Source organism: Pseudorca crassidens, chromosome 3 (assembly GCF_039906515.1).
Source record: "Pseudorca crassidens isolate mPseCra1 chromosome 3, mPseCra1.hap1, whole genome shotgun sequence".
Taxonomy (NCBI): domain Eukaryota; kingdom Metazoa; phylum Chordata; class Mammalia; order Artiodactyla; family Delphinidae; genus Pseudorca; species Pseudorca crassidens.
In genome coordinates this window covers 143,934,705-143,956,374 of record NC_090298.1, presented here as the reverse complement: position 1 = coordinate 143,956,374, position 21,670 = coordinate 143,934,705, and the positions used below count along the sequence as shown (strand labels likewise).

Sequence of the window (21,670 nt, the reverse complement as noted above, 5' to 3'; positions counted from 1 at the left end):
AGGCGCCAGGCCTCACTGGGCGAGGCGCAGACGGAAGGGGCGTCTCTCGAGATAACTTTTCGACCTTCCTGGGAGGGCGCCTGAGCCGAGGGGTGTGGCCTAATCTGAATTATAGCAGCTGATTGGCTTTTCGGCAGGTGGGCGGGGTGTCTGCCCTAACCCACCCCTCCCTCTTCGAACCGGAAGTGTCTCTCGGTCTTTCCAGCTGGTTGTCATTTCACTCGGCTCGGTTCTAAGGAGAGGGACTCAGCCGCGGCTGCTGAACCCGGGCACCGGGAGGCGGTGGCAGCGGCGGCGGCGGCGGCGGCAGCGGCGACAGCAGAGGAGGAAGGAGGAGAGAAGAAGAGCCAGGCGGAGTCCGCAACTACGACAGCGGGGACTGCGGGACCGGGGTAAAGCGACGGCGGCGGCGACGACGGCCCAGCAACCGTGAGGAGAAACAAAAGCCTTCTAAATTACAGTTTTTAAAAAAATCTGGGGGAAAAAAGAGAGAGAGCGAGCAAAGGGGGGAAGGCCCTTGTCTTTTAGAGTAACTACGCTGGTGGGGTTTTCCTATTTTTCCTCTTTTTTCCCCCCTGCGGAGAATCGAACTGAGAGAACTGAACAAACCGCCCCTGGGTCCCATGAGGGAAAAAAACCCCGGAGCCGCAGAGAGGGGTAGAGGCCGAAACCGCAGGACCTTCCAGGTCGACCCCTTGGTCCCCGCACCCCGGGGCCGCCAGCTTGTCCTCGTCGAGTCTCTCTAATACGTCCTGATCGCGACACCCCCAAGAGGGAGAAACGGGTGTTTCCAACCCATTTCATGGGGGAGAGGAGGCCGGGGGGAGCCCCAGGAACAGCGACCGCAGCAAGATCTGCACCCAGAGCTTCAGGAACAGCCCCAGAGGCCAAAACTGCACCCCGTGAAAGATCAGAAACAGGACCAGGAACAGCAGAAACTTCCCTGCAATCATCTTTCCATTAGTCAATGCTGATTTCCTCTCCCGCAACCAGGAATTCGCCTCCCACCCCAAATAACCTAATATAATCTATATATATAAATATATAATATATAATGTTCTTAAATTATTCCTGATTTTTTTTAACCAAGCTGCCAAGAAAAGAACGTATTCTCCCCTTAGCCCTATTCTAATTTTTATGTGAGTGAATCTAAACTGCTGAAGAAGACCATATGTGATTCTTAAATTATATATATATATATTTTTACTCCGCGCAATGCTTATTCTTCTACATCCATAGATGCTTGAGAAGCTGTGTTTTTGTCATTCATGTACGTTTTCCTTTGGAAAAAAAAAGCGCCTATTTTACTAACCAAAGACTTGATTTTTACCCTCTTCGTTTTTATTCCCTCCTAGAATAAGTTGGATTCATGTCAATGTTTTAAGACATTTTTTTTTTTTTTAGTTTTTTTCTTTCAGAGACCAGAATTCCAAATCTGAACTAATTTAGGGTGATAAGCTGCGATCTTTGAGCTAGCTAAAAATAAGACATTTCAAACAAACAACTTAAATTTGGGGTAGAGGATACAAAGGCGTGAGACATCAGGTTGTTGTTTTTTTTTATCATAAGATTCTGAGCCTAAAAATAATAAATGGGGGATTACGGGTTTGGAGTGCTAGTGCAAAGCAATACTGGGAATAAATCTGCTTTTCCAGTCAGATTCCATCCACATCTGCAGCCTCCACACCATCACCAAAATGCCACCCCCAGCCCCGCTGCTTTTATAAATAATAACACAGCTGCCAATGGCAGCAGTGCCGGGTCAGCTTGGCTCTTTCCTGCCCCGGCTACCCATAACATTCAGGATGAGATCTTGGGATCAGAAAAGGCAAAAAATCAGCAACAGGAACAGCAAGACCCTTTAGAAAAGCAGCAGCTCTCCCCCAGTCCAGGTCAGGAAGCTGGAATACTGCCTGAAACTGAGAAGGCAAAATCTGAAGAAAATCAAGGGGACAATTCTTCAGAAAACGGCAACGGGAAGGAGAAAATAAGAATCGAATCACCAGTGTTGACAGGGTTTGATTATCAAGAAGCCACGGGGCTAGGTACTTCAACCCAACCCTTGACATCTAGCGCGTCGTCTCTTACTGGTTTCAGTAACTGGTCAGCAGCGATAGCGCCTTCTTCCTCTACAATCATCAATGAAGATGCAAGTTTCTTTCACCAGGGAGGGGTCCCGGCTGCTTCGGCTAATAACGGTGCTCTGTTGTTTCAAAATTTTCCCCATCATGTCAGCCCTGGGTTTGGAGGCAGTTTCTCTCCTCAGATCGGGCCTCTCTCACAGCACCACCCCCATCACCCTCATTTCCAGCATCATCACAGCCAGCATCAGCAGCAAAGGAGGTCTCCTGCCAGTCCCCATCCCCCACCTTTCACACATAGAAATGCTGCTTTTAACCAGCTGCCTCATTTGGCGAATAATCTTAACAAGCCCCCCTCTCCATGGAGCAGCTACCAGAGCCCCTCTCCTACACCGTCTTCTTCCTGGAGCCCAGGAGGTGGTGGATATGGTGGCTGGGGAGGTTCCCAAGGCCGAGATCACCGCAGAGGGCTGAATGGAGGAATAACGCCCCTGAACTCCATCTCGCCTTTGAAGAAAAATTTTGCAAGCAATCATATTCAGCTCCAGAAGTACGCTCGCCCCAGCTCTGCCTTTGCTCCTAAATCCTGGATGGAAGATAGCTTGAACAGGGCTGACAACATTTTTCCTTTTCCGGTAAGATTATGTTCCATTAATAGATTAAGATGAAATAAGGAAACGGCAGGGTGTAATATCTATGTAACGAAGAGAGTTTGAATTGTCTGTATTCATATCAGAGCTCTTCTTAGAAAATGAGTTAATTACCAGACATGATTTTGGCAGGAGAGGAGTATAATTTGGAACAAAATATTCAGCTTTTTTTTTGGTAAATTTCTAATTGTTATCTTCCCCTAGATGATCGTATAAATTATCATAATTATGAATACCAGGTAGCTAGTGATGTCATGATTATTAACTATAATACCTTTCTAGCCTGACAAGAGAATCGTGGTTGGTTTTTCCCTACTTAAGTGAGAATAAATAATGTAGATATAAATATATTTCATTGTGGAAACTGATGAGCATTTTCTACCCGTTTGCATAACTATATAACCTCGCAAATTAATTTTTGTCCACTGTAAGGTAGTGATTCACTGAAAACCAGCTATTGAATTATAGTTTTCTCACTGGTTATATTTTAAACCTGAAACCTCTCTGAACCCTGCGGTCTGAACAGTTTGAATTCATCAATTCGGCAATTCCTGTTAAACCTTTTTGCAAATTCTGGCCTGCCTTGTGTCAGTAAGGACTGCTAGAGAAATGATCTAAATATTTTCTTCATCCCCAATTACCCAATTATTTTTGCATACTATGAAACTGTTGATCTCAGAGTGAGTCTTTTATGATGCCTTTCACCCATTTGTTTATTTTCCCGTGTTAACACTGGGGGTGTAGATAATTAAACCATTCCTAAAAATAGACCCAGGCAAAGATCACTTGTCTTTCTTGCCACCAGTGTATCCTTATTCTGCAAGAGTCACATTGTTTCATGTTTTTTAATTAATGAGCAGCCAGTCTAGTTGATAGACATAGGATAAAGGGAATTTCATAGTTAACTGAACGTCAGATGCCCCACTAAATTTGTATACTTTGGGGGTATGATCATTTATATGTGTTTAGGAAATTTATATGGGTTTTAAGCTAACATTGAATCAGTCCTCAGAACAAACCCCACAAGATAAGTTCTGTTATTATCCCCATTTTAGAGATGAGAAAATTGAGTATCAGCAAGATATAATAACTTGCCCAAGAGCACACAGCTGATAAGAGTACAAACTCTAGGTTAAAAAGCAAGGATTAAAAAATGCTACATACATGTGTAGGCATACACATGTGCTATATCTAGAGGGTTATTTTAGAGATCTTTCGGCAAAGGCTCAGACAGATTTCAAAATAATTGCAATGTCTCCATATATGATGTCAACACAAGTAGAATTATCTGTTTTAATTAATAATTTGCTCAGAGGGAGGGGAAGTTTGCTAAGAGAACCCTGTGTCATTCCAAGGAATTAAATATACCTTCTCTAAGGATTCAGGTATAATGATTAGGATGTATCTTAAAATATTTGGTGAAATCTAGTTAAAAAAATTTTTTTTCAATAATTTTTTTGCCCAGGTATAAAAAAAGCTGTTGGCTTTTGTTTTTAGAACGGGTTTTTACTCAAACTGAAGAGAGCAATTATCATGCTTTAGTGGTCAGGTGAAAGGCTGTTGAAGACATTGGCAATCCATGAAGTCTGTTTTTAAAAAGTTGGTTTTGATATTCCTTTGAACATAAATTTAAGGGAAATTTAATGCAAAGGTAACTTTTATGAATTATTTATATATTCCTAATTGAAAAAATCTAAGACGGCATTCTCAACATTTTAACTGGGTTAAGATTGGCTCAGAATTAAAAATACTTTTCTTTTCTATTTTGCTACTTATAAAGTGACAGAATGAATTTATGTGACCTCATAGTTTGTTTTCCATTCTCAGTTTACTGACTTTTGATAAATGTTTGCTTTGGGAAAAATAAAAATTTCAGAAAATGTATAAACTATATGTATATGCACATTATTAATATTTTTATGGAGCTAATGGGATGTGTTTAACATGTGAAATTTTTTTAATCAGATGGTTTCTTAGAGATTAAGCTGGTGTATGAAATAATAGTAGACTAAGATTGATACTAAAAGATACTGTTAGAAACTAACTCTTCCCTTAGAATTGTTGTCTGTTATGCTGAGAATGGAAAATGGATGAGTCAATATACCTGGCTGAAATTTGGTAGGATTAGAAACTAAGTTGTTGCTTTCTGTTCACCATCCCCACCATTTTTAGGAGAGTGTGTATATTTCTGTGTGTGAGAGAGTGAAGAGAGAGAAAGAGAGAGGTTGGGAGATGGGGAGCTGAGAGCAAGCATTGGGTTGAGTTGTAAGTCACAATAAAAATAAGTGATTTGAAAAGAATCTTTATGACAAGAAATTCCTAATAGGGTTTTGAAAATATAAGAAGTTAGTAAACTGAGTACCGTGGTGCTTACTTAAATGAATGCAGTTCTGTGTGTGTGTGTTTTAGAGAATTATTCTTTTGAATAATTTTTTGGCAAAAAATACTGTTTTGAGTTGATATGAATTACTTGGTTAAATCTGATATGAAAAGATTTGAAGAAACATTTATTTGACTGGGAGCCCAGACACCTAGGTTGTGGTCTTGGCCCTGTCAGTGTCATAGCATTTGGGGACCTCAGTTTCTTCATAAAATTGGGGGTGGTGGTGACCTAGGTGATTCCTAAGTTCCTTATGATTCTAAAGCAAGCTACTGTGAAATTTAAACTGCTGCAATCACAGTCCATACTTTTTTCTAAACACTGCTATCTTATTTAAATTTATTGCCTTAAACACTATTAATTTTAGGAAAGACATTTTATAGATTAGTAATTCAATTTCCGTTGCTTTTAGAAAGCATTCCTTAGGTGTTATAGAGAGATCTTAAAATTTACCACAGAAATTACAGGAGAGAATTTACATGGCTATATTATAATATTGGCATTCAATCAAAGGCTAGCATGGAATTATTATATTAAAAGGAAATAATTTACCTGAAATGTAACTAATACTGGGCAGTGTTTATTTTAATTTGAAATGAATCAGAATGGTTTTTACATTTGTTTAATTTAGGTTTGGGTACATACAGTGAATTAAAATTCATGATGACATTTTAAATTAATTTTGGGGGCCAATCTTAACCTTCTCTTTTACCCATGTTTATGGAGCAGGAGCAAAGATTCCAAATATGTGAATAATTCTCTAAATAACTGATATGACAGGCATTATATTTTGGGATTTTCTTTGTATTAAAATTTGTTTCTAAGTTATTTTTGCTTAGCTTAAAGTTTTCATTATGTGGATGCAGATAACATGCCTGAAATCCAGTTTTCAGATACAACTAAACTAATATGTATTTAATAATAGCTAACATGCCTTTGATAGTCTAAGTGTTTTACATGTATTAACTCATTTACTTCATTCAACAATCCTATGAAGTAGAAATTATTATTGTTATTATTACTATTCACACATGAGATTTGGCTTTTAACCATTATACTACAGTGTCTTTTCACATAGACATGTTACAGATGGGGGCAGCGGTAAATGCCTCCCGGAAACGTGTAAGATGAGAGAAAAATTTTTACAGTGAATCATTGATACCTGATAATTAAAAGCTGATTATAAAGTTTTGAAAAGTGGAAAATAATAGAATATATTTATTTGTCAACTTTAAAATATTAAACAAATAATATTCAAATCAATATTTTTTTGTTTGATTTTAGTACGTACTATGTACTAGGTACTGAGCTACGTGCTTTCACATATGTTATCTCACTTCATGTATAGGATTTCTCAACCCTATGAGGCTTAGTTTTATTGTCTTAATTTCAAAATGAAGAAACAAGGGCCATGTTTATGTGACTAAAGGCATGATTTGACCCTTACATTAAGGGGAGGAAAATCCTACCCATCCTGCCAAACACATCCTGGAATCCTGATGTCCAAACCAAATAATATATTGGGGCACCTGCCAGTAATTAATTTGAATATAGCAGTTCTTTGGAGGGGTGCCTAGATCTTCTGTCCTTACAGGAATGTAAAGGAGAATTGTATGCTATATATCCTAGTACTCTCTTATATTCAGCTCAGTTATGCCCCCATCTCCATTAGCTAAGAACCAAGAAGAAGACCAAAAAGAAAAAAAAAAAAAAAGAAAAGAAAAAGGAAAGGGGGGAGACAAAATCTGTTACAAAGATGATCCTAAAACTTGATTGATAGGGAGACATTTTAGGATTTGGAGCCCATTTGCTCTTACTTGGTCACCATGGATTTGTTAAGTTGTCTTAACCAGGCAAATAATTTATGTTACTTTAATAACTCTCCTTGTGTTTTCAGTTTATTGATCCTCAAAATTATATATGGCATCTTATATCTGAAAACAGAAAGTTACTGCATCGCTTCGGGTCTGAAAGTCATGGTGAATTATCAATATTAAAATTACCTAAAGTGCAACGTTGTTACATTTTTTGTTTTCTCATATAGTCCCAAGGGATATAGGAAACATTTTCTTTGACTTTGTATTAATCTATATTAGAAGATGGGAAAGTAATTTTTTTTAACTGTAAGGTATGGGTTGGATGGTTCTGGTTCCAGCAGAATTGAAATATTGGAAAAGTTTGGGAAAAGCTTACCAGATACCATTTTACACCTTTTTGTAGAAAGCCTTTTAACTAGGTTTAATTGCTTTTCTGATGGAATTGAAACTTGGGCAGGGTAGTTTTTTGATTATTTTTTGATGTGTCTTCAGGGAAGCCATGGAATATGATCAACACACTGTTCCAACATCTTTCAGGAAAAACCTGGTTATTGCAAGCCTAGTGAATGTGCTTGTTGCTAGTTGCAACTAGAAAGATGTTATTTAGTTCATGAGTTTATGCTTTTGAGAATAATTTTTGTTGGTGTTCACGAGAAAGAAATGGAAAAGTAGTCTTAAAGTTAACATATGCCTATTTTGAATTTTACAGTCTAAATCTATTTTCCTTACGACTTTTTTGCTCTTTCTATTAAGGAAAGTAAGCTTGAGGTTCCATTATCACATTTTTTCAGCACTATATTTTACCTCAGTTTTTGGTCCCATCACAGATGAGATAATATATTTCTATTTAAGGCAGGGAGCTTGTAACATGAGCATTCATTTTAATTTTTCCTGACAAAAGTCATTTTGTATTTAATTGTTCAAACAAAATTGTTCTTGAGGAAATTAAAGTATATTTTTACCATGATAAATTTATAGCAGTATAGAATTTTTTACTTCAAAGTTAGCGTAGATTCTCATCCTATTGTATAATATTGGAACAGAAGGAGTTACACTTTAAGGTTTTCAGAAAATTCTCAATAGAAAGATAAAAGATCTATATAGATCCTATTTTTAATCAATTTCTGAAGCTAACACTTGGATAATTACTGAGAAAAGCTATTGTGTGAGGCCAAAAATATAGTAGACTGAAGCACAGGCCCTGGATCCAAACAGACTTACGTTTGATCTGAACTCTAGTTAGCTGTGTGACCTTGAGCAAGTCACTTAAATTTGAGAACACAGACCTGGCAGTGAAGGGTTATTCTAAGGTACTTTAAATATGTGGCCGTATTAGGTAGCTTACATTTTTTTGTTTAAAATAAAATTAAAATCTCTAATATTGAGTAAAATCAGGAAATTAAAATAACTACAAAAAGCTTGGGTATCTATGAAAGATTTTGAGCAGTCCTTAGTTTTGCTTGTCTTATCATATATGCTCCACTTCTCAGAGTACTACTTTTAAATAAGCTAGATGCAACCCAGGACAGATAAAACATTTAGCAGAATTATCAGTTTTCTTGAAGAGAAGTTGTTTTTTTTTTTTTGCGGTACGCGGGCCTCTCACTGTCGTGGGCTCTCCCGTTGCGGAGCACAGGCTCCGGACACGCAGGCTCAGCGGCCATGGCTCACGGGCCTAGCCGCTCCGCGGCATGTGGGATCTTCCCGGACCGGGGCACGAACCCGTGTCCCCTGCATCGGCAGGCGGGCTCTCAACCACTGCACCACCAGGGAAGCCCGAAGAGAAGTTTTAATAATTGTTTATATACCTAAACATTTATTAGCATTGGCAGCCTGCATCTTTCAGTAGTTTGAAAGATTTTGCCTATTTTTAAGAAATTTAGAACATTTGATTGTTTTTGTATACATTAAAGGAGACTGTACTTTTTTTTAAACATCTTTATTGGAGTATAATTGCTTTACAATGGTGTGTTAGTTTCTGCTTTATAACAAAGTGAATCAGCTATACATATACACATATCCCCATATCTCCTCTCTCTTGCGTCTCCCTCCCACCCTCCCTATCCCACCCCTCTAGGTGGTCACAGAGCACCAAGCTGATCTCCCTGTGCTACGCGGCTGCTTCCCTCTAGCTATCTGTTTTACATTTGGCAGTATATATAAGTATATATAAGTCTCACTTCGTTCCAGCTTACCCTTCCCCCTCCCTGTGTCCTCAAGTCCATTCTCTACATCTGCGTCTTTATTCCTGTCCTGCCCCCAGGTTCTTCAGAACCATTTTTTGTTTTTTGTTTTTTTTAGGTTCCATATATGTGTTAGCATACGGTATTTGTTTTTCTCTTTCTGACTTACTTCACTCTGTAAGACAGACTCTAGGTCCATCCACCTCACTACAAATAACTCAATTTCATTTCTTTTTATGGCTGAGTAATATTCCATTGTATATATGTGCCACATCTTCTTTATCCCTTCATCTGTCAATGGACACTTAGAAGGAGACCATACTTTAATGAAGAATTTATGATTTTGTTCATTAAAAGACAGGAAAAGGTGCCATAGATTTGAATTGAATATATTTTAGCTTTTATCCTGGAATTAAGTTCTGTTTTTTATATTTTAATTAATTTATTTAGCATATATTTATTGAGTACCTGCTATGTTATGGACTAGGCATAGGTAGATATCTCATAAAAATTGTTTTGATTTGATTCATAATGTATTTCTGACCTGTGCTAATCTTTGAATGATACTGAACATGCATTTTTTATCATTGTAAACAAATTAGCAACTAGCCCAATAGTTATATTTCATTTTAATCCACGAGCTGTTTAAACTTCAAGGCAAACTAACAGGTTCAACTTTAGGTATAACAGAAACAGAGTGTAAATGACAGTTCCAAATATTTTATTAATGGTCACATTTATAAATATACACCTGTACACAACATGTGCTTTTTTAAGTTCTGTGACAAAATGGTACTACAAAAGGCAAACTTTAGCCTGTGGGTCACAGAATTTAGGTCTCATTACATGTCAAGGAAAAAAACTTCATCAGTCACTTACAGGTTCTCCCTCATGTTTGCAAACTGAATTTTTAAAGTTTAAAGTCTTAAGCTGAAGAAGTACTTCTCATATTGTAGAGTATTTAGATTGGGCAATTTCTATTTGCTGCATATTTACCAGATATATCCCAGTCATTGCTTGCTTTTAGCTCTAAAATAAGTTATAGTTAATTCCTCAGTATTATACACTTTAAAGCCATATTTATATTTAAATGTTATGCAACATACTTTTAATAATAGTTTTCCCAGGTGTTTTTGAGGAATGCATCTGGTGCTAGTCAGTAAAATAACTGCTGTAGCCTTACTGTCTCTAAGAACCTTAAAAAGAACCAAACAATGTAAGAACAGTTGCTACTCAGAAAAACCTCCTAATTATCATATGGAAGTCAGATCTGAGTTGATCTGAGTTTCAACGATGGCTCTGCCACTTACTAGCTGTGTGACCTAAGGCAAGCTCCTCAACTTTCCTGATCCTTCATTTTCACATTTCTTTTGTCCAGTGTTTTTGAAGTAAAATGAAATATGCCTAATATTTGGCTTCCAAAAGATTCTGTTGGTATAAGAAAGTCATCAAATAGAAATATTAATTCAAAATTTTGCAAATAGCACAGATTCTTAAAAGGTGAAAACCATTGTGTAACTGGTATATGGTAATTTGAGTTTAACTCTAAAGAAGAATTTTATAATCTGAACTATAATTTTGTTTAATAAACTCAATACTTAATAGTGGGAGTCAGCCCAGATGATGCTCCCATTTTCTTGAACATTGCTGGAAAATTTAGTGACCAACTGTTTTTTTTGTTTGTTTGTTTGTTTCCTCTTTGGATAAAGTTTTTCCCCCCAAGTCTTTTTCATTTCTTATTATGGAAAAGTTTAAACATATTCAATAATAGAGTAGTGTATAGCAAATTCCCATGTACATACATGTCACCTGGCTTCCAACAATGATCAGCTCCTGGACAGTCCTCTTTCATCCATCTTCCTAACTGTCTCTTCCTGCTTTCATGTTATTTTGAAGCATTTCCCAGGTATTGTATCATTTCATCTGTAAATGGTTTAGTATGTGTCTCTAAAAGATAGTCTTTTTTCCCCCCTTAAAAACATACAAAAATATCTTCTAGTTGTTTTTTAAAGAAAGATAGTGAGAAATTGAAGCAAGGCCCACATTTCTGTTGTACCTGCTCAGCCTGTTTCACTGCTCAACCTGATGCTAATCTCTAAAGAAACCACTATTGGCCGCATCTCCCTTCTAGGTCAAGAAGGGTGCTGGTGGTCACATGGCCGTCAAAAAAAAAAAAAAAAAAAGAGATCCAACAAGACACCAAAACATCAGCTGATGACCACAAATTTGGGAGGAGATTGTTCAGTTTTCCTCTCTTCATTTCAGCCTTCTTCTGGGTTCAGGCTTCTGTGGACTTGGGGGAAGGATCTCCAAAAGGAGAGAGAACAGGACAGGACTGAGAGCGTTTTGGTTGTGTTTTTGTTTGTTAATGTGTTTTTGTTTTTCCAAAGGGAAATTTAAAGGTTTGGGGTCTTTTGCAGGCCTTTGGACTGCATCACATTTTTTTCATCTCTTGCTGTTTTTCAACCCACAAATGTTTGATGCTTTCAATGGACTGTGTGCTAGGAGTACATGACCAAGGCAGACATGCTCGTCCTCGTGAACTGTACAGTCTGGTGACCTCTTGCTCTGTGCCTGCGTGTTGAGAAGTGCCTTCTGCTCCGGAGACTGGAGAGCTAAGGATGTGGCGGGGGGAGCTGTGAGGGCCCAGAGGCCGACACTGGGCACAGGCTGCCTTTTGACGTTGCTGTCAAGGCTCATGAAAGAGAAGAGACATTATGGATGTTATGGGTTATAGGATACAAGCCTCAGTTTAAGAATAAAGATTGTGTATTTGGGTGACCGTTCTCTCTGCTGACTCCGGACCCTGATCAGGCCCAGCAGATGTATAGCAGAGGACTGCTGACTGCCAGTAAGCAGCCAAAGATAGAGGAATGGCCAGAGGGTCTAAATGACTTCATTCCTTAGGGCCTAGTTTTAGTAGCTCTTCCCACTTTCCTGAACTAATGACCTCTTGCCCCAAATAGCTTATTAGGTAGGAAATATCTTTTTTTTCCCCTTTTTTGTTTCTCTATGAAAGTGAGCTATGGGAAATAGCAGAGAACAGCTGAATTATTCAGATACAAACAATACCTAATTTAATATGTTAGTTTCGGGCTCTTTTGCCATTTCACCAGAAAGAGAAGGGGCAGAGGGAATGTTTATTGAGAGGATCTCCTAGCTGGCGGGTGTGGTGCGGACCTTGTCTCATTTCTCCGCACCCCAGTTTTATAAGGGAGGTGGGATCCTTATTTCCATGATGAAATCAAGGTTCAGAGACAATGCAGTGTCAAGATCAGTTGTCTTCTAAGTGGTGATTTACACGCAGGTCTTGGACTAGATTTTAATTATTTCCCTCTGCCAGGCAAGGTGAAAATGAGCAAATAGTTAACAAGAGGAAGGGGTCTATTGATTTAGGAACTGACTAATCAAGTCTAGAATGCCAAGTTGTGTTTTTAATACAGTCAAGTGGTGACAAGAAATATTTACCACTTTAAGGATTTCTAATGGTGAACCTGAATGTGGTTTATTTAGTGAAGGTGGGATAAAAGAAAATTTTCTCAAAGGCTTTCTGGAGAGATCAGATTCATCAGTTCATGTGGAAGAAAATGGAGCTATTGATCCAGTCAGGGTAATACCCCAAAGACATTGATTCATTTTGTTATAGTTTATTATTCTATTAGGAAGCACTTGGTAGCCCAAGATCTGGAAGACTCTGCCTCATTATAAAGCGGTCCTAATGAGAAAGCACTGACTGAAGAGGGATCCTGCTAAGAAATATGAGATGCTATTAAATGTGGTTTCTCCTACTTCAGGTAATTACCTCTTTCACTTTAACCTCTGACACTTGTTCTCTGCATTCAGACCCTGTATACAGTGAAGGATTTCATACCTTGCAGGTGTTGATAGATTGGAATTTCTAGGTCATGACAAAGCTCATTTAAATGGACCACTTCTCTGAGCTTCTGCTCTGAAGTCAGACTCCACCACTTACTTCGTGACTTTGAGGGCAAGTAGTTAACTTCTCAGAACTCATTTGCCTAAAATGGGGGTGATAATTGTATCCACTTTACATGATGGTTGTGAGGAACTAATGTACATAAATCATACATCATTCATCTGAGACACAACACAGAGCCAGGAGGGACATGTTAGCCACTTTAATGATGATGGTAACGATGACGAGGGACTTACTGGATGCTGCACAGTTGCTACAGTCTGTGGCTGTGGAGGTGAGTGGAGCTCGCAGTCCAGTGGCAGAGGGGGTGGGTAGCTGTAACAGAACTTGTCAATATCATGTGGGCTGTCAGTGTTCTAGGGGGATATGGGGAAAAAGGGACTTGTGCCTGCACAGGGATGGAAGGGTCATCTGGTAGTGGAATCTTGAAAGCTGACTATATTGCCAACCTTTGGTATCTGTGGCCTTAAATACTTAATCCAAGAAAAATATTTACATTTTGGCAAATTTTGGATTAAAACTCCCAGAGTTACCTTTGATTAATTATGGGCTGTGCTGGCATCTCAGACTTCCTATTTATTTTGGCAGCTATACACTGGCATAGACTTTGCCTTTCAAACCAAAATATTTTCCTTTCCCTTCTTCACCAGGGAAAGTTTAAGCCGGAAAGAGAAACTTCCATAAGCTGATACAGATACCTAGCAGTCTGAGAAGTGATGCTTACAGTAATGTATGTCTTTATAGGAAGGCAATGAGTAAAGGGAGTAGCTGAATTTTGGCTTTGGTTCTTAATAATGTGGGCACGTTCAATTAAGTACATTTTGTGTTTTAGACCAGGTCTAGTAATGCTAAAACATACTAACTCAAGTATAAGAAGACAGGAACAATTAGTGGAGTGGTCAAGGTGGTTGTTCTGTTGAAACTGAACTGAATTGTAATTTTTTTTCCAATTTATGCATCTTAGAGCTTGGAAGAGAGGGCTTTGATTTGGGTTTTGAGAGCAAAGCCCTTTCTCTTCATAAGGAAACCTTAGAATGGTTGATGTAGAATATTTAAGCTGGACTGCATCACAGCTGTCAACAGGATGTAAGCTACAACTCACACCCCCAAGTATCTAATGAAGTTAACCTGTGGAATGGAATTGCTTAACTCAGTGGTTCTCAAAGTGTGGCCCCTGTCTTCACTTAGAAACTTGTTAGAAATGTGAATTCTTGGACCCTACCCAGACCTACTGAATGAGAAACTTGGCGGGTTGACCCGGTAGTCTGTTTTGACAGGACCTCCAGATGATTCTGATATACTCTTAAGTATGAGAAACACTGGCTTACATTATCCATCTGGATTTTTTTTTAAAAGCTACAAAAATGATAATTTTGGTTTGTGGCATAATTGCAATCTGGTTGTTCATCCTGATTGTAATAGACCCAACAGGTTCACGTCCTTCTTGTGGCTACTCTGGGATGTTATAAAAAGACGTGTCATCAGTTCTTTGCTTACGTAGGTCTTCCTATTTTGCTGTGGCAGTCAGGATTATTCAGGTGTATATTAAAAGGACAGGTCCTGCTGTTTGAAATACTAATTTGTTTTGTCAGAAGGTTATTTTTATCAACTTTGATTTTCATAGTGGCTTGTGTGGTTTTTCCTTTAGAAATTGTCCTGTGAAGTAGAGATGACAGAAACTGAAACCAACAAGTTACAACTCAATATATTAAATACAATTAATTTTTACAAAATAAAAGAGGTCTACACATCGTAATCAAGTTTGCTTTGCTGAGCCTTGAAAATAATTGATGGTCTTTTATTTTCATTCATGATTATTAAGCTCGCATGTTCTAGAGTCAGAAGGCCTGGGTTCAAATTCTGCCTTCTCCATTACCTGATGTTGGTAAAGTTACTTAATCATGCTAAACTTCACTTTTTTCATCTGTGAAATGGAATAATAACTTAACACTTAATTGTATAGGATTTTTGTGAGGAATAAATGAGAATATGCATGTAAAGCATTAGAGCTTGTTAAACGTTAGCTGCTGGTACTATTATTATTGCTATTACTACCACTTCTGCTCCTGTGGTTGGCCGTAGTTAACCTAGAGATGCATTTGTGTTAGGTCTTTAATTTGTGGACCACATCTATCTGTCATCTCAACAGGAAGAAGGAAGATAAAGCTTCTTTATCTCTTCTTATGTTTTTAGTATCTCCGACATTATCCTATATTACTCTTATACATAATTTTTGTTCTTTCTTTCATTTATTGAGTAATATTTGAGTGCCTACTGTTTGCCAGGTACTAGCCAGCACATTCCTGCCCCTAGGACCCTTATGGCAGACAGAGTATCTCATTTATTCTAATATATATCTTAACTAATGTGGTCTTTTGACTGCCATGACCATTACTTTACCCAAGGCAGCCCATTTGCTTTGGAGTGAAACTTGGGCTTGCATCCTGACTAAGCTGCTGAACTAGGCAGTAACCTGTCTGTGCAGTAAACTGTGGATTTTCTCTAGTCTTAGTTTTTGTCATTAAAATGAGAATAATAGGGCTTCCCCGGTGGCGCAGTGGTTGAGAGTCCGCCTGCCAATGCAGGGGACATGGGTTCGTGCCCCGGTCTGGGAAGATCCCACGTGCCGTGGAGCGGCTGGGCCCTTGAGGCATGGCCGCTGAGCCTGTGCATCTGGAGCCTGTGCTCTGCAACGGGAGAGGCCACGACAGTGAGAGGCCCGCGTACCGCAAAAAAAAAAAAAAAAAAAAAAGAGAATAATACAATCTAACTTAAATGGAGGTTTGAACATTAATTAAGACAGTATTTAAAAAGTACCTAGAGTAATGTCAGGTACTCAGTAGATGCTCAGTAAAGGGTAGCTCTGCTTTTCTGCTTTTTATTTCTGTAGTCTGCCAAGAGAAACTGGCAGCAGTGGGTTGAAGCAGATGAGTGTTTTTTTGTTTTACAATAGAGTCTTTGAACTTTTATTGGAAATCAGGACATCCCCCTTCAATAAATTGTTTTAAGTAAGTTTTTTGGAAAATGCTTCTTATTTTGCATTATGTTTAGCATAATGAAAACGCAGTGACTGTCCTTTTAAGACTATAAAAGTTCATTTTCTTATTAATCAGTCATTGACCCCCCCACACCTTTTTGTGGGCAAGAAGTGATAAACTTTGATCAGTCATTCTTGTTCACATCTTTGATTCCTTCCATACTCATCATAATTTAAACTGCAAATCTTGAAAGAGCACAGACTATCTTAGGATATCGGAAAGTTAGAATACAAGTGTATTTTGTTTGTGGGAAAGGAATATTAGAGATCTAATCAAACTCTTTCCTTTTTCGGATCAGGAAAAGGGTCTAGAGGATGAAAATGCCAAGCTCACATGACACTGCAGGCTTCCTAGTGCCTAATGCTCGGTTCCACTGATTTAGGCTGATGTTCATATTTTGATCATCAGCTCAAGTTCAATCAAGAAGAGCTGTCACTTAACAAGGTTTCTATTTTATAGTTAGTTTACTTTCTGGGAAATGGATTCTAGAAAACAGGTAAGTGGTTTTGATATTTGGCTCAATTAGCAAGCCAGAAAGGAAAAATCAAAGGATGAAATATAGAAATCAAAGCACTCTTGACTTGTCACTTTGGTTCTTGGGCAGGAAAACCAACATTGTTTGTGCTGTTCTTATTCCTTGGGTTTATTTGTGTCTGTACCCCTCCACCTACTTCTTAATGACACAGACATTTACATTTTGGTCCTTTTTGTAAAATTAGATACTTAAAATAGACAGAAAAAAGTCAGTGAGGGAGAAATCAAGAATGATAAACTTTGGACCCTCTCTGAGAACAGAATGTTTACTTGACAAAATATGTGGCTTGAAACTCTGAATTACCATAGCATCATAAGAAACAAAGTGTTATACAAATGTAAAGTAGTTTATAATAATTGTAATTGCGAATAAGGTTGGATCATGGGGAGGAGTACATATTAGACCAGGGTTGGCAAAAATGTGGTGCTTGTGCCATTGGGTCTGTATCTTGCACTTACAGGTGTCTGTTGAGACACTGTTTTCTTCTAATTCCATTCAGAGCCTGAAAATTCTTCTCAACACATTGCATCTGAGAGTCAGTACCAGTTGATCAGAGTTTGTATATTGGTATTTATTTATCATCCTTGTATTAAACCGTGACGAATGAAAGGAAAGCTAGTATAAGTGTAAAAAGGATAGAGGGCTTTTTGTTTGTTTTTTAATCCCACAAAGCATTACTGAAAATTTAAATATTCATTTAGGATTTTAGTTTTAATGTACCAATTAGAAGTCAGTGGTTATTTTAGCAAAAATCTTTATATTCTAGGCAATAGGCTGGGGGGGCGGTATGAAGTGGCTTCGCTAAATTATAGGTGAAAAGGAGGCTTCTTTACTTACTGGATGGAAACAGCTGTCATAAAACAAACAAAAACACTGTATAATATTCTTTATCGACTGATTCTCTTGGGTGCTTTTGTCATTCAGTGATTGGCAAAATGCAAGTTCTGGAAGTTCACAGGTTGCTTACTACTTTAGTTGCATTAAAAAAAAAAAAAGGCTGAGGTCTCCTCTTCCATCTCTCCCCACCACCATTACATTTTGACCCAGAAAACCCCCTACAACTCTATAGCCGGAAAGGGGATGTATAAAAACAAACCTCAAGATAAGGAAATAGGAGAAAAGAAATATTTCCAACATTTAAAATAAATTACTTGAAGGAATTCATTCATTCCTCAGTTGAGGAAACATACGCAGGCTTTCTAAGCTACCAGGCCCTGTGTGAGGCACAGTGATACAGATATGTGGAACAAGGCTTCTCAACCTGTTTCACATCATGGCACGCATAGAAAATGATAATATAGAAATAGAAATCATCTGCCAGGGAGTTCCTGCCACATCAGGCCCTCTGGGCAGTCCTGTGGGTTGAGGAGATGATATCTTGGCACACCCATCACCCTTTGGGAGTTACAAACATTGGGAACTTTTGATGTAAGACATACTTCCTACCCTTGGGAAACTGACAGAGAACATAGGCAAGGGAACAGATACTGAGCATTAGTGTCTCCAAGACTGGTTTTGTTGTGGAGAAGAGATAGTGGCTGGCCTGATTTTGAGTGTGGTGCATAGATTGTTGGAGGGAGGACAAATCCAGCTACTGCAGGAAGAGATAGCGGAATTTTGTCTTAACTTGTTTCTCCAGTTATGCCTCAAATCCACTTGGCTTCCGAAAGAATGTGCAATAAAGTTTTGATTTAATTCAGGGCTTGAGATGAGGAAGGATAAAAACAGAAGAGTTTTTCCTTTTTGTGAACACTAACCTTAGAAATTCTCATTCTGGCCACCTGTCCTCCTGCCTCTCTATGGACCGTATTGAGAAGATGAGGACAATGAGGAAAGGATCAGGAGGAAAAGTGGGAAAGATATTCTGGAAGAGCCATACCAGTTTGGAGCCGAAGAGCATGTTAAGGCATCTGCTCCCCTCCCATCTTCATCCCCCACCACCCCGGGGGAAAAAACCTGTAATGCTGTCTACTTTAAATATGGATTATATCCCAGTGTAACTGCCCTTGGACCCCTCAGGTTGCAGAAGTAAAAAAAAAAAAGTTTGTATCCTAAAACAATTTAGTGAATATTACTGGATATCTGTGTGGTGAGTGGGGTCAGGAGGGGTGGTCCCTATTTTATGGAAGGATAATAATAGTACAGGGTGAGTAGTGTTATGGAAGGACAAAGGAGAAATGTCAGGATGATCAAAAGGACTACTTTTGCCCTATCAACCTTAAAGTTCTAGAGAAGCTGGAAGGTGGAAAAGTGAGATCCCAACAAGTGTGGAAAAAAAAAATAAGGGGTAAAATGAGGCGAATCCTTTTACAAAGCCAAAGCTTTGAGTTAAAAAGTAATGAGAGGGCTTCCCTGGTGGTGCAGTGGTTGAGAGTCCGCCTGCCGATGCAGGGGACACGGGTTCATGCCCCGGTCCGGGAAGATCCCACATGCCACGGAGCGGCTGGGCCCGTGAGCCATGGCCGCTGAGCCTGCACGTCCGGAGCCTGTGCTCCACAACGGGAGAGGCCACAACAGTGAGAGGCCCGCGTACCACCAAAAAAAGAAAAAGTAATGAGAGAGAAAATGTAATAAAGAGGGCTTTGGAAACCTCCTTTTCTTTAATACCCTTGCTGTGGTCTTTATATGTGTTAATGTGTTTATTTATTCTTAAGGTGGGTCAGAAACATGTATTACTTCTTCCCCTTCAGTATTTAATTTGAAAACTTTTTCATCTACTTTTCACTGTCAAGCTAAACTTTAATTTTAGTTATCTCTAGTACTTTTTGTCCTGAAGAATGCCCCAGCAGTTGGGGTGGTTGTATATTTTCAGATTCCTCACCCACTCATGAAGTGCATTTCGTTAAGCTGGGGTTTAGACCAGCAGTGTTCTCCACACCCTGTCTTTCCTTTAATGGCAGAAAAATCAAGAATACTTTGCACATACTTGCACAAGAATACTTTGTAAGACCACTGAGTGGTCTTACAGACATTTGATGATTATTTTCAGATCTTGGCTTATAAGTAAATATAGCTATTCTGAATAGCACATGTAGATGCCACCTTAGTAGATTACTGCTGGAGCAAGTTTGGGAAGCTTTGCCACATGACTGCAATCTTAAGTGACAGAGAAAGATTATGAATTCTATTTTTACATTTATTTAATATTCTTAATCATATGAAAATTTCTTTTTGCTTTGTTCATGAAAGTTATGCTTTTATTGAAATTATTATTAGAAATCAAATCAATCTTTGCTGAGCCCTGGGTACCTAACGTTTGTGGTTTTGGTGTTTTGGAAGTGTTAAAAATAAAATGTAGTAATAATGTGCCTTATACAGAGAGGGAGGAAAATTGCCACTTTTTGATGTGTCCCATCAAATACAACTTATTATCCTCTTTTATAATTAAATGCTGTCTTAAAAGTGGTTTGTGGCTGTTTGTGTTTACAGGATCGTCCCAGGACTTTTGACATGCACTCACTGGAGAGTTCACTCATTGACATAATGAGAGCTGAAAATGATTCGATTAAAGGTAATTTTCCAAATGTAACTATTTGATTTTAGTAAATAGTTTAAAATGTGTATTATCTATGTAACATGATGAGCAATATGGCAAATATTATAGATTCATATTTTATATCCAGTCAGTTCCATCAATTTTATACATGTACCTCTTTTTGTTCAAAAACAAACATTTTATGCACATACGCTGTAAGCCCTTCACAATACCAATTAAGGGAACTACCTACAAGAGTTACTAATTGCTAAGGGAGGGCAGTTAACTGGAAAGATGGGAACCATACTCCTAATTTTTTTTTTTTATCTCTCAGGCAAAACCTGCTAAGTGCCGCAAAACCTTTATGTCTGTTCACCAATGACAGTGCCTATACACTAGGAAGAGTTCAAATGTTGATAGATTTTTTGGCTTAGTTTCATGTTTTTTAAAATGGCCAACAGTTTCAAAGTTAAAATGAAGCTTTGTAGTTCTTGAAATACTTTTTCTGTATTATGTTAAAAAAAAAATAGTGCTATTCCCACTTGGATTCTGGTCTCAATTCTTTTACCCTGAATAAGATATTGCAGTTTGACTAGGCCTCAATTCCTTCATCTTTAATAGGGGACTTAGAACCACTCTTATGGTAAGGGACTTAATAATGGGGAGCTTTAAAAATACAGGTGCCTGGACCCCATCCCAAGTGTGGGGTGGGGCTTATGATACTTTTTAGTGTCTCACGTGATGTTCATGTGTAGCCAGAGTTGAGAATGAGCAGATTAGATGTTCTCTAAGGGCCATTCTAGCTCTGATTTTGTGAAAACTACCCCACAAAATAAAATATTTTTCTGCAAAAAATCTCGTTTTACTAGACTGAAGAGTTTATTTATTTTTTAAAGACATTTGGGTTGTTTGATATATTTGGTCCTGTCACAAGTTGTTTGTTCGTTCGCTCATTCATTCATTCATTCATTCATCCAATGTTTCTGAGGCTGCTTTGTGCCAACACAGCTTTGTGCTGGGATCAAAGGTGGCAAAGAGCCTGTGACTTCAAGTGGTAACCAGCTTGGCCTAGTTTTCCTTTGAGTTTGGTTTATCATATTACTGATGCAGTAAACCTATAACAGTAAATTTTTTTATGAGGAATTTTTTTGAGGTCTGGAGAAATGAAAAATAATATGTGAAAAAATATGTGTCCATCTGATGAACTAACTTTGAAGTGGGATTATTTTGAAGGGCTTGACTGAATTCCTCAGGGAATTCTGATGGCCTGTAATCTGATTGCATACTTTGTTTCTGAGGAAAGAGGTCTCTCAGAATTGGCCTTTTTTTTTTGGTCACTTCTTAGCATTCTGACTTTGGCTAGTCCTTCAGCCTCTTCGAACCTTTGTTTTCCCATCAGAAAAATTAGGAGAGTCTAAGGCCCTGTCTAGCACCAGAAAAACTGCACACTTTAAAATAAAGTAGCTAAAGGAGAAATCTGAGTAGTCTGTGAATTATACAGTCTCACTTTCCTGGTTTTGTACTATAGTTATGTAAGATGTTCCCAGTTGAGAACACTGGAAAAAGGGTACACA

General features: G+C 38.3%; 1 protein-coding gene across 3 annotated transcripts in view; it reads left to right on the top strand.

Moving 5' to 3' along the window:
• The first annotated feature begins 212 nt into the window (after positions 1–212).
• CPEB4 (cytoplasmic polyadenylation element binding protein 4) overlaps positions 213–21,670 on the top strand; it is a 64,369-nt gene continuing 42,911 nt past the window's right edge. For all 3 annotated transcript variants that reach the window (XM_067732821.1, XM_067732820.1, XM_067732819.1), the window contains exons 1-2: positions 213–2,716; positions 20,051–20,132. In XM_067732821.1, coding sequence (XP_067588922.1) covers positions 1,592–2,716; positions 20,051–20,132 — 1,207 coding nt within the window. In that variant the 5' untranslated portion in view covers positions 213–1,591. The remainder of the gene's footprint in view (positions 2,717–20,050; positions 20,133–21,670) is intronic.